Source organism: Perognathus longimembris, chromosome 13 (assembly GCF_023159225.1).
Source record: "Perognathus longimembris pacificus isolate PPM17 chromosome 13, ASM2315922v1, whole genome shotgun sequence".
NCBI classification, from domain to species: domain Eukaryota; kingdom Metazoa; phylum Chordata; class Mammalia; order Rodentia; family Heteromyidae; genus Perognathus; species Perognathus longimembris.
The window spans coordinates 38,252,709-38,265,368 of NC_063173.1; the positions used below are offsets into that span (position 1 = coordinate 38,252,709).

General features: G+C 44.2%; 1 protein-coding gene across 1 annotated transcript in view; it reads right to left on the bottom strand.

Annotated features, from left to right (window-relative positions):
* Window positions 1-12,660, bottom strand: part of Slc1a2 (solute carrier family 1 member 2) — a 134,265-nt gene that overhangs the window by 13,424 nt on the left and 108,181 nt on the right. The window contains exon 9 of the mRNA XM_048359797.1: window positions 4,943-5,077. Coding sequence (XP_048215754.1) covers window positions 4,943-5,077 — 135 coding nt within the window. The remainder of the gene's footprint in view (window positions 1-4,942; window positions 5,078-12,660) is intronic.

Here is a 12,660-nt window from a genome sequence, read left to right on the forward strand (position 1 = left end):
GTCTAAGGGACAGGGGAAAGGGGAAAGACTCAAAGAGTAGGGGAATAAGGAGGACAAGTTTGGCAGGGAGATGGAAAGGGTGAAATTCAGGGCTGCAGAGATCATCTGGGTGGGAAATTATAAAAGATTTTTAAAGAGGAGAATGTCTAATATTAAAAATTTTAATTCCTGTGTTACTTAACATGATTAACAGTGATTTACGGTACCTAAGAGAAATCCTTGTGGTTCAATGGTAGGGGAAAGAGATGTTTTCATCTTATTGCTCTCCTGAGCTCTGCATCCTCCCATTTCCCTGAGTGCATGTTTCCTTTGTGATATAACAACTAATCTTGCTACAAGAGGTATAATACTACTCCACTCCTTTGATCTGAAATCCCACTCTCTTGAGTCAGTGACACACTGGTGGGAAGGGAGGGACTAAGTAGAAAATGAGTCACACTCAACAGGAGAGTTGACATACATTGAGGGTAAAGCAGAATGTGGAAATAAGGAAAATCCAGTATGCATTAGATAAATATAAGCCTTTGTAATCTTCAGAGATACGAAGGATGTGTTAGTTTTCTTTTAAACAGGCATGGAATAGAAGTTAAGTCAGTCATGTGTCTGTATTTGGTGTGTGTGTATCTTTGAGGTGTGTGTGTGTGTGTGTGTGTGCATATATTTTAATAAGGGGAGAAAAGCTCATATCAACAGGTCCAAAGCAACCAGGAACATCTAGGAAGACTGCGTTTGAATCCAAGCTCAAACATTTAATATCCCCTAAATCAGGATGTTATTCTTTCTGAGCCTCAAATTAAAATAGGGATAGTACTATTAGTTGCCTTATAACTTACTAAAATTTTCTAATAAACCCATGTGAAATGTTTGTGCAACCTAGAACAATGCCAAACACCTACAGGATGCACTAAACATTAACTATTAGCATCCTGCATCATTCCAATGCATCTGCATCCTGTCAGTAGTTGTTGATAAAATTGTAGAGGTCCTTCCATACCTAACAGGTTCCCTGCCTCTAGCCCAATTTTTTTGTAAGCCTGGTCCCCAGATTGCATCATGGGCATAACCTGGGAACTTGTTAGAATTGCTAATTCTTGGGCACCACTGGGCTTCCTGATTCTCTATCAGATTGTGAAACACAAAGATCTCTTACTTCCAGAGAGGGATGTTAGTGGGAGGATGTTTTGAGTATGTCCTATTGGATGAGAGCTCTTTAAGTGTCATGTCAATCACATCCATCCCTATGAGGCAAACTCAAGTCCACAAAAGATCTCATGAGAAAATTCCCCTATGACAAGTGGCCCTACATACACTTAGATTTCATTCTATTCTCACTTTACCTTCCTACTTGTAGCCAGACCAGGTTTTTCATTACTTTCTCTCTGGTACTAACTCTCAGTTTTCACTCCACCTTGCCTACATCAGAGAGAGGGAAGGTGGTTTAGTGATTTTTCCTACAAATATCTGTCAAGGGTTCCAACATAAAGGGCTTCTTGCACCTAAGAGAAGGTTCTAGTTTTAAGCTGTCTTGCCTAACCAGTGATTCAGGATTCAGGCACATTGCAGGACCCTGTAATTTTAGTTGGCACCAAGACATTTCCAGATCAGCTAGACTCTCCCAGTGAAAAGTGCTCAAGCAGGGCTTAGTGGGACCATGGTGAGGCTGGCTAGACTCCAGCATTTGGCAAACACTGTGACACATTAAATGTTACTGAAGGCTCTGCTTTGTTTAAAATTGAAAAATTGCTACAGTTATAAAAGTTCACAGACTTTGCCTAAATTGGAAAAAAATGTCTTTTTCTTTTGCTGTCACTCCATAAACCACTTTCCTAAAGAAGAGCCAACCTCTCTGATACCCCAACCTCAATGTAGTCCTCACACCCACTTAGTCACCAATGGCGCTCACCACCAAGAAATTGTTTTTAAAACTCCACTCCACGTGGAGAAAGAATGTGGTCCCATTACTAATTCAAAGCAGATCTGACCCAGCAACAAGCTCCCAGGCCCATCTTTCCAGAATCATCTGCTCTTCCTTTTTCTTTTCTTCTTAAAAGGAGTGCTCATGCTTATTTATAAGGAAACATCCATCACCAACAAAGTTTACATCTTAAAACTGGGAGGAGCACTCAAAGGCATGGATTTAGACTCCTTTTTTAATGTTTAAGTTACTGCAGCCATTGGACACATCACAGAGCAGAGGCTAAGAGAGAGAGAGACTTGCCCAAGGTCCTATAGATTAATGAGGTACAGATTTGCCTGTGGTTCCTCTTTTCCTTGCTTCTCTGATTCTCTATGCCTCTGACTTTCAGAACTAAGGGATCCTCATTTGTAACTTTCATTTCAGTTCCAGCTTAGGATAGCATTTTTTTCTTATATGATTTCATCAATATAGCTCATCCAAATGTATCATCATTCTTTTTTCATCAGCCAACACTTGCCTGCTGGCACATTTTAGCCCTGGTGACATAACACTCTGTTTTCCAATGCAATTGTGAGCATGTGAACCACAGCATGGGGTGATCTGTGAGGACCCAGCCCTCATATTCCATTTGCTAACATTTAGGTCAGAAGTAGGCAGGGTCTTGAATGTTTCATGAAGTGACTCTGATCCAACAGGCTTGGAAGCAAATAACTGTCAACAAGATGGAGATCCACAAAGGCAGACCTACTAGGACTAGAAGACTTGAATTATAAGAGAGGCTGAGGCTTCAGTTATGCACAATAGGTCCCCATTTAGGTTATTTATTTGGGTACTTCTGGAAAGGGGAAAAATAAAAACAGGCCAAACAAAAACAATTGACTGGTTATTTTGAAGAACTAGGGATGTCTTTGTCCATTTGTGTTTCTGAAAGAAAATACTGGAGATTGGGTAACTTATAAAATAGAAATCTGTTTCCTCACAGTTCTGGAAAATTTGGGAAGTCTAAGATCAAAGTGCTAGACTCTGGTGCAGACCATGTTGTAACACAGTAGTAACACATGATGGAAGGTGGCAAGGTGAAGAGAAAACGAAAGAACCCAAATTCACACTGCTAGAATGGTACTAATACTATCTCTCATGGCCCAGTTGCCTTTTGAAAATGCAAATTTGACAAAAATTAAATAAAATGTAATGAAAATTGAATTGCAGCATGATCTTTCAAGGGGCAAACATTCCAACCCCAGCTCAAGGGAGATTCTCATAGACCTGTCTTCCCCAGCATTTTTCAACTCTAAACTTATTCTGCTCCTTCTCTCCACCAATAAACTGCTTGGTTAAAAAAAAAAAAAAGAAAAAAAGGCAATGTGGTATAAAATGAAGGGTCCTGACCTGGTCACATTAGTTCTGTTGTAACATCAGGCAAAAGTCAACCCTTTGGACTCCTACTTACCTAATCTATGAACTATACCAAATGAAAACAGATGTGAAGATTTTGCAGTACCCAACAAACACCAGTCTGTTTCCTCATTGCTGATACTTCTACTTTATTTTCCTGTGAATGGCATTTGCATTATAATGGGAAAGAGTACCTACCATAAGAACTTTTTAAGAAGATGAATTCCTCATGGTACAATTTTTAGGACTCAGAAAACAAGTCGAAGGAAAGACAGGCAACATAATCACAGAAGTCACAGGCCCTCGGTGCTCATGCACATTGAGGAGGCTCAAATGACAAACAGCCAAGGGAGTAAGTAAGGTACAGATCATGGGGGAGCAAGTGTGGTATGACCAGTTTCCTTTGTCTTTCTTTTTGTGTGAACAAGTTCTGATGATCACACAGCAGCAGTGTGGTTGAGCTTAGCACATAATTACTGACTTCTCCTATGTGCTCTGATCCCAAACCTCTACCAATGCCCTTTGTCCTCCTCCTCAAGCAAATTTAAACCCATTCCTTTGTCTCCTTTCATCGAAGTATCTTGCAATCTTGCCCAACCAGACACCATCTTGGAATCCCAGCTGTCTTGTCTGAATAAATGCCATAATATGTAAAGGGTTCTCCATAGTATCTAGCACATAGTAAGCACTCAAATTCAGTACCTATTCTCACTGCTTTCTTTTTTCTTTTTTGGTGGTTGTTAGGCTTGAACTTAGGGCCTGGGTTCTGTCCCTGAGCTCTTTTGCTCAAGACTAGCACCTCTACCACTTTGAGCCATAGCTTCACTTCTGGTTTTTAAGTACTTAGTTGGAGATACATGTCTTACAGGGACTTTTTTTACTCAGGTTGGCTCCAAACAGCAATCCTCAGATATCAGCCTCCTGAGTAGCTGAGATTACAGGCTTGAGCCACCAGTGCCCGGCTTCTCACTATTTTCTGGTACTCTCCATTCTGCCCTTCCATTCCAGACCAGAATATATGTCCATACATCTATATATCTAATCATTGTATTGTTGCTTGTAAACACTTTTTAATCAACCTCATCAACCTTATTAACAATAAATTGCATTTATTGTAATTTTATGTGCATGGTTTGATGAGTTTTGTCAAATACAGACACACGTGAATATGCAACTTTTCTCTCTCCTCAGGTTCTTGGTGCTCTTTGTCAGTTAATCACCTCCCCTTTACACTGATCTCTTTTTATTGATGCAGATTATGTTTTAGTAGAGCTTCATATAAATGGAACTTACAGTATATACTCTTTTGTGTCTTGCTTCATTCACTCAGTATAATGCCTTGAGATTCTTTGCATGCGTCAGAGGTTGCTTCCTTATTGCCATACTTGTAGTTTGGCATTATAAGCTATCTGATCCCTCCAGTGGACTGTGAGACCCTTCAAAGATTCTATCTTTTCTGACTTTGGTGCTCACATAGATATAGTAAATGTTAGAGGAAAGTGGGTGTGGGAAGGAAGTGATGCAGTGGCCATGGAGATTGGTTAAGGTCTTGCTGCAATATTGTCACCTCTCCAACCCCGAGGAACAGAACTCACAATTCCCAGCAGAACCCCATCCTCAGGCACTTACAGCAGCCAGTCCACAGCCACCAGCAGACTGATGTCCTCCGTTGGCAGGCCCACAGCTGTGAGAATGAGGAGCATGGTGACCAACCCAGCACTGGGGATACTGGCCGCACCAACGCTTGCCAGTGTGGCCGTGAGGCTGTGAGAACAGAGAAGTCCAGGTCATGGGAAGAGAAAGAGTCTTAGAAAAACCATCCCTGCCTGTTGGGCACAGGCTTATAGCTTTAAGAGGCGGTCCTAGACCCGCCTCGTCCCCTGGCCTGGGGCCACGTGGCTGCTAGCCCCACCTCGGACCGTGTGCGCACCAAGATGGTGGCAGGTGGAACCCAGGGGGCGGTCCTGTGGGACGTGACGACCGCCCATAGAGGAAGTCCTGTGACTTCACTGTGATGGACAGCTCATAATCAGCCTATCACCATGTCTAGCTAGCCACTCCAAATCCCTCCCCTTCCTGCCGCCATTACTTCTATATAAACCCCACCCTGAAAATGAAACCTTGGATTCTTGCGTGACGTTCCCCAAAGCACCTGGCGACCTGAGTCCTTATTTAAATGTAAGAGGGCTGGGTGGGTGTTTATCATGACTTACACACATCCTGGGCTTTTCACACTAGGGCACACTCCAGCCTTTCTCCGCGGGTCAGGAGAAAGCACGCGAGGGCCGAGGGCCCTACATTTTGGTGCCACAACGTGCGGCACAAGCGCATGGGAAACATAGACTTAGAGCTACCGGTGAGCTGGGGATTTTATTTTGGGGTGTGATAGTCCCTCCATTGGAGAACGAAGGGGCAGAGCCAAAGTCGATGGAGCAACTCATCTTTTAAGATTTTGAGGTCCACGCTCCAAAATACCGGATTGTGGATTGGACTTTTCAGACACTCAAGCCAGGAGGGCCTGGAAGACTTTGAAACATGGTGCACCCTCGGTGGAGACTGCTGGCCTTTTTGGCCTGGCTGCTGGGGAGAGGGGAGGACTTCCCACTGCCCAGAGGGAGAGGGGCTCGGTGCCCCACTCCGACAGGCTCGCACAAGGGTCCAGGCCAGGAACCCTGGGTTCTGAGCTGGGAGCTGTGGCTCCGGGACGCATGGCGGATGGCGGCGCCAGCAGCAGCGCGTGGAACGCGTTGTGTCTGAGCCACCGGCGCAAAGTGGGTGCTGCGGGGTCCACGTGCCCGGGCTGCGGGCGGGAGGCCTGGGAACGGCAGCGCTGGGGGCTGACTGTGGAGCGGTGCGCACCGCTTTTGGACTGGCTGCCTTTGCTCGCCCCTCCCCCCCGCTTCTGAGGCCTGGGAAATTTGCTGGGCTACCTACCTAACATGTTGTTGGCTAATCTGCTTTAAAAGAGACAAAAAAGGCTTTCGGCTTTTGTCGGTGTTCGCTAAATTGGAGATTCGGATAAACTTGTCGCTGGCTAAATCCCAAGGTTTCCGTTAACAATAGAATGGCTTAACAAGCGCCCCAGGTAAGGGGCATGCCAAATTCCTCAAGGCTGGGCGGGGGCTTGGAGGATCCCAAAAACCCTACCCTCCACCTGGGCCGAAGCCTTACAAAAAAGATGTCTTGCTGTGAGCCTGAATCTGTGACAATTTTTGTTTCCTAGGAAAAGTTCTTTTGTTCTCTAACTGACCACGTGGTTCTAAAATATGGGCAAAATAATATCATTTTGCCACTGGAATTCCAGTAGACTTACATGGCCAATTCAGAAAGAGAAAATTTTTTCTAAGCGCACCCAAAGCTTGTACACAACTGTCTGTCTGTATGTGTCTGTCTGTGTCTGTCTGTGGGTAAAATATGTAAAAACTAGCTTCATGGTTTCAAAATTACTTGCCTTTTTAACCATTTTAACTTGTTAAGTTTATGTTAAACGGGTCATTGTGAACAGCCTGGAGGCAATCCTGACAATTCTTTGGTATAGACTAAGATTTTGCTTTTCCATTTTTCTTTCCTGTGCTCTCATAAACTCTTTAAGATCGAGGGATCCGAGTCATTTTATACAAATGTGAATATTAGCCTAAATTTTCCTGACCCAAAATTAACATTTTGCTTCATAGGATACAGGTCAACATGTATGCGAGCTACGTGGCTCCCAAACTGCCTGGTTTCACTACTAATGATTCCTTATTCTCTCTCTCTCTTGCATCGGAAACTGTAGACTTGGTTGGCCCTTGGTCTGTGTGGATTTTGTGACTAGGAAGATGGTTAAAGGCCCAATCCCTCTAAAATCCTTTTAAAGTTGTCACCCCGCTTAAACCAGAAGGGCATCAGCCTACAAAAGCCAAAGTACTCAGAGTAAGCAACCAGGGAATACTGGGAGATTTCAAATAACCAGTTTGTGTAGAACTTGCAGGCAACCCAGCAGGAGGTGATGATCTATCCAGAGGATTCTGAGAGATGCCACTACAGCCTTGCCCAGATCCAACTCATCTCTCCTGCCTGCCTCCATCACACATGGCTAATGAAGCCTGCTGATCCAGGATGGAACACACAGCCACTGCCATAGCTGAGACCTTTACATTGTCCTGACCCTTTGCCCTCTGTTTGTTATTCATTTGTGTTCTCTTCCACCTTCCAGCAAGGTTAGTTGATATGATTTGATGGCACATGGATCTCATTTAGTCTGCTGTTCCCTAAGTGTTATGACAGAACTCTGACAAATATTTGTTGGTCAATTCTCAACAAGTTACAGGTAAATCTCTATTCATATTGCTCTCCTTGTTTCTTTAATTGGAAACAAAAAGGGCTTTTATGGCTAGAACTCCTTGTATTGCAGTTCGAAGCCAGCCTGGGCAAAGAAAATCTCTCTAAAACTCCATCTCCCAACTAACCAGCAAAGAGCCAGGCTGGAAGCTTGGCTCAAGAGAACCAGAAAAATGCTGAAAGCGGTACCATGGCTCAAGTGGTAGAGCACTAGCCTCGAGCAGAAGTGCTCAGGGACAGTGCCCAGGCCCTGAGTTCAAACCCCGTGAATGCCAGTGAAGGCATGCCATCCCAGCAACCTGGACCCCTGGGACTCAGCCAGTCCAGGGAACAAGGATCATGGAGAGGAGTAAGAGGAGAATGATGTCACATCCTAAACGGAGTCACCTTGTCTAACCCTTTCAAAATTAAACAGAGCCGGGAGATCAGGAGGAATAGATGTTTACCCACCCAATGCCCATACCTGTCCATTTTTCTTTTCCTGCCATTTTTATATATGTACATATATTTATTTTAGCCTCTGACTGGCTACTCCAAACTGGTCCACAATCCCTAAACACTTCCTTCAGCTATCCTTCCTTCCTTGTAACTGGCCACAGTTGGGTTTATGTTCCAAATGGAACTTTTCTGGCTTATGTCCAGGGTATGTTCTCCTATGTCATTCGTGTTAACTAGCCCTGTGAACTTGTCAGCCTTTTGCCTGACCTCTTGAAACATCTCTTTTAACAGGATAACACCCCTCACTGAGGTTGTCACCTGGGAACTTGCAGTTCAAGGCCATCATCTTTCTATACTGTTGTGCCCAGCGCAGATCTGGACCCTGAAGGCCCCAGCCCTAGGGACTCCTTGACGTGCCCAAGCTGCAGGAGGTAGCCAGAGGAGACCATAACACCCTCTGGCCCTGATAAACATTCTCGTAGAAATGATGAGGACTTTTACCAACCAAACTGGACTGTACCAGGCCAAATGACGAATCAGGGACCCCTGACTACTTCACCCCCTTTCAGCAGGAAGTAGTTCCAGAAGAGACAATCTCCGCCCATACTCCCAGCCTGGTGCCCTCCTCTGTTATTAATTAAAACAAAAGCGGTGAAGAAGCCCCCATGACCAGTTAAGGACAGCTATGTTTACATTAAATATTTTAAATGTACACTAAAAAATTTTAAATCTCCCCAAAACAGCGTGGGAAGGGGCTTTACATGTGCCTTCCCGATTGGGGAACCAAGCCCAATTTGGATATGAGCATTCACCCTGGAGAAATGTCTTCTCCTTGTTCTCTCTAGGAAAACAAAGACAGTGGTGGATTTCTTCCTGCTCTTCCATGGAAATACGGGAAGCCTGCCTGTGTGCATCAGCGGTGGACCAGCGCCAGCCCTGTTTGCTTCCTGGACTCTGCCTTGGTGTCTCCCATGGTGCAATGTTTTGCTGTGGCGATATTGCCTGCAGCTTTGCTAAAGAACTAGAAATGGAGTATTACATTGTCGTTTCCCTTTTGTCTCTCACCTGCTGCCAAACTTAGGGGTTCTCGTTGGAGGGAAATAGGAGTTGAGGGTTTTGACACCTTGCTTCAGTGTTTATGATAAAATGTTTACTAACCACATACATTAAGTCACCAGCACCTTGGCTGCCGTGGACCTCCAGAGTCACCAGAGCCCGAACCTGCTTCTACCTCACCACCAGAGAAGGGGAATGCTGCCTGCATTATCTTGAGTGGCGCAGAAACGGACTAAGAACTCCAATTTTCTCCAGACTGAGTGAAATGGGTGGCCCCTTTGCCTTATGTCTACATATGCCTTATGTTTACATCGCCTCTTGCTATTTAAAAAACAGAAGGGGGAGATGTTGGACGCCAGCTTATAGCTTTAAGAGGCAGTTCTAGGCCCGCCTTGTCCGCTGGCCTGGGGCCACATGGCTGCTAGCCCTGCCTCCCACCTCGGACCACGTGTGCACCAAGATGGCAGCGGGTGGAACCCAGGGGGCGGTCCTGTGGGACGTGACGACCGCCCATAGAGGAAGTCCTGTGATGTCACTGTGATGGACAGCTCATAATCAGCCTATCGCCATGTCTAGCTAGCCACTCCAAATCCCTCCCCTTCCTGCCGCCATTACTTCTATATAAACCCCACCCTGAAAATAAAGCCTTGGATTCGTGTGTGATGGTTCCCCGAAGCACCTGGTGACCTGAGTCCTTATTTAAATGTAAGAGGTCTGGGTAGGCATTTTTTGTGACTTACACACATCCTCGGCTTTTCATACTAAGGCACACTCCAGCCTTTCCCCCATGGGTTGGGAGAAAGCGCACGAGGGCCGAGGGCCCTACACCTGCCCATCTCAAATTCCAATTTTCCTGCCATAAAAGCTCTTCTCCTTTTCCCCCTGAGGGGATAGAGAAATCTAAAACAGAGAGACCCAAGAATTGGATTGTGCTCAACTATGATGGAAGCTTATAAATTCCTGAACTGGATGCAGCTTCAGTCCCATCCTGGTACCCAATGCTCCTAACGTATCATCAGGCTCAAATAAGGTTATTGTAGCCCTAAATGCAGGCAAGGAAATAGTAAAGAAGGAAAAAAAATCCTTAATCTTCCCACAGGAAACACCACTGCATTCATTTTTGCCTATTTTCTATGCTCCCGAGCACCAGTCATTTGTACTACATTGCAACAATCTGAGGAGGTTACTCATTGCCAATGTTAACTGGAAAACTCAGAACAGGATGCATCCAGACCCAATGAAGTGGACAGCAAGGGAAGAAACTAACAAGCAGACTCCAAGCAACCTTAACCTTCAATGCCTATGCATTTCTCCATGGGATGGAAAATACATTATTCAGAAAGAGGGGGCCAAGTAGGAGTAATAGAGTAAAGAATAATGAAATAAAGATAAGCTTTTTTTCTGAAGCATCTCATAGTCTTCTCTCCACACCCCCAAGCAAATGCTAGGGGGATCCCCAGCACTATTTTGAAACCTGCTCCTTACGTAAAGTTAATTGGGGGTTTAAGTGCTCTGTGTAGATACCGGGGGTCTCTAGGGCCTAGAAGACAGTAGACAGTATTTATAGAAGCTGTAATTTCTAAAAAGAAGGATGGCCTTGAAAATAGGGACTCCAACTTGATATGTAGGTAAAGAAAGGGAAGTGGTTTTCTTTGTGGCTATACCATTCTAGAGTTTCTAGAGTAAGGACTGCAGGCTCCAGATGGGAGCCAGCCTCTCAGAGGTTTTAACCAAGTCTAGCCCATCAGGGTGACCAGGAACTTTCCATTGGGAGGGGCCAGAATTCACCTAATTTTACAGTGGAGGAGATGTGCCCTTGGAGATTCTGTTTGTTTCACACTGTTCCCTTACCCAGGCAGTGCACAAACACCTATGGGGTGTGATTGGCCTTGCTTCACCAGTTTGAGGCTAGTGACAAGGTTTAAAGAATTCTATCTCTCACTGGCACTGTGGCTCAAGTAGTAGATCACTAGGCTGAGGAGCTTGGGGAGCGCCCAGGCCCAGAGTTAAAGTCCCACAACCAAAAAAAAAAAAAAAAAAAAAAGGATTCTAGGATTCTATCTCTCTTGACTCCATCTAGGTTATAGTAAATAGAAACTGGTGTGGTTATCAGTGAAAGTTCTACGTTTGAACAATCTAGGTACAAATCACATATCGTTTATTCATCACATGGCTTTGGGCCACTTATCCTTTGGGCCCTGGTTTTCTCATCAGAAAAAAAAAAAGCCAACAACAAGAGCCAAAGGGTAACTACACTCCGCAGAGGCCAGGCACGTCACAATCCTCACTATCAACGTAAACTGTTATTCTTATCAGGAAATCAGTCCGGGTGAGGCTTCTTTGCAATGGAAACTTTCCTAACATCCAAAGAACTTGAAGGTGGGAATTCTCAGCCTTTTCCCCAAGACAGACAAACCATTAGGGAAAGGGAACTTCCAGGTTCCAAACAATCTTGGCCTCATTCATTGTATTCACAGCATTTGTTGCTTTGGCTATGAGTCACTCTTATGTGTCCCTTTGCCTGGTGGTTATGCTATCTGGCTAGCTCTTGGCTGAAAGAGACAGAATTCCTTAAAGAAAAATTCTTTGAAGTTGGTTCCTTTGCTTCAATGATGCCTTTAGCTTCCTATGGGCAATGGGCCATCTGGAGGAGTCCATAGCTTGGGATCAGTGATTTCCTTCTATCTCTGCCCCCTACCTGGCCTTCAACACCTCTTGCTCACTTCTCTAGGGCTGGTTCCTGGAGACTGGCCAGGTTCTATGTACACAACATCAAACAGAACTTCATAGTAACCCTGAAAAGTATATATACATAGTAATTGCTTCTTGAGCGTACATTCATATAACAGAGGTTGTAAAGATTAAATAAACTAATATGTGCAACCCAGGAGTATAATATAGAGGAAACAGAGTATGTGATGACTAAAAGCACAGAGCCCAGATGGCCTGGATTCAAATCTAATTTTTACCATGTACAAGCAGTGTGATCTTAAACAAGTTATTTCCTCTTTCTGTGCTTCGCTTTTCCTATCTGTACATATCTTAATACCTACTTTCTAGATCCATGTGTATGACCACAAGTTAAGATTCTCAACAAGTTGAAGCACGCAAAACATTTGGAAACCTGACTTATAGGTATTTGTCTAGGTGCCCATGTATGAACTATTCTCTGGGCTTCAGTTTCCATATCTATTAAATATGCTGGTTGGACAAGACAGCCTTCGAAAAATCTACCAGATGATAGAGTCTAGCTGACAAAATAAATGTGATTATTACTACATTTTCGTATTGTTTTGCTTTGTACTGTATTCTTATTATATATCAGATCTGGTAGATTTTCCTTCTATTTGCTGACTTTGTTGCCCCTGTGAGCTCTCATGCACATGGAATATTCTTTAAATCTTATGTAATGTTTCTAGGAGATAGGAGAAATTGGTGATCTATTCAAAATCTGCCTGAGCAGGTTAAATTCCTCAGAGCTAGTTAAATCAAAGAAGGCTCTGAAGTAGATTCCACTGTAGTATCAGCCCACA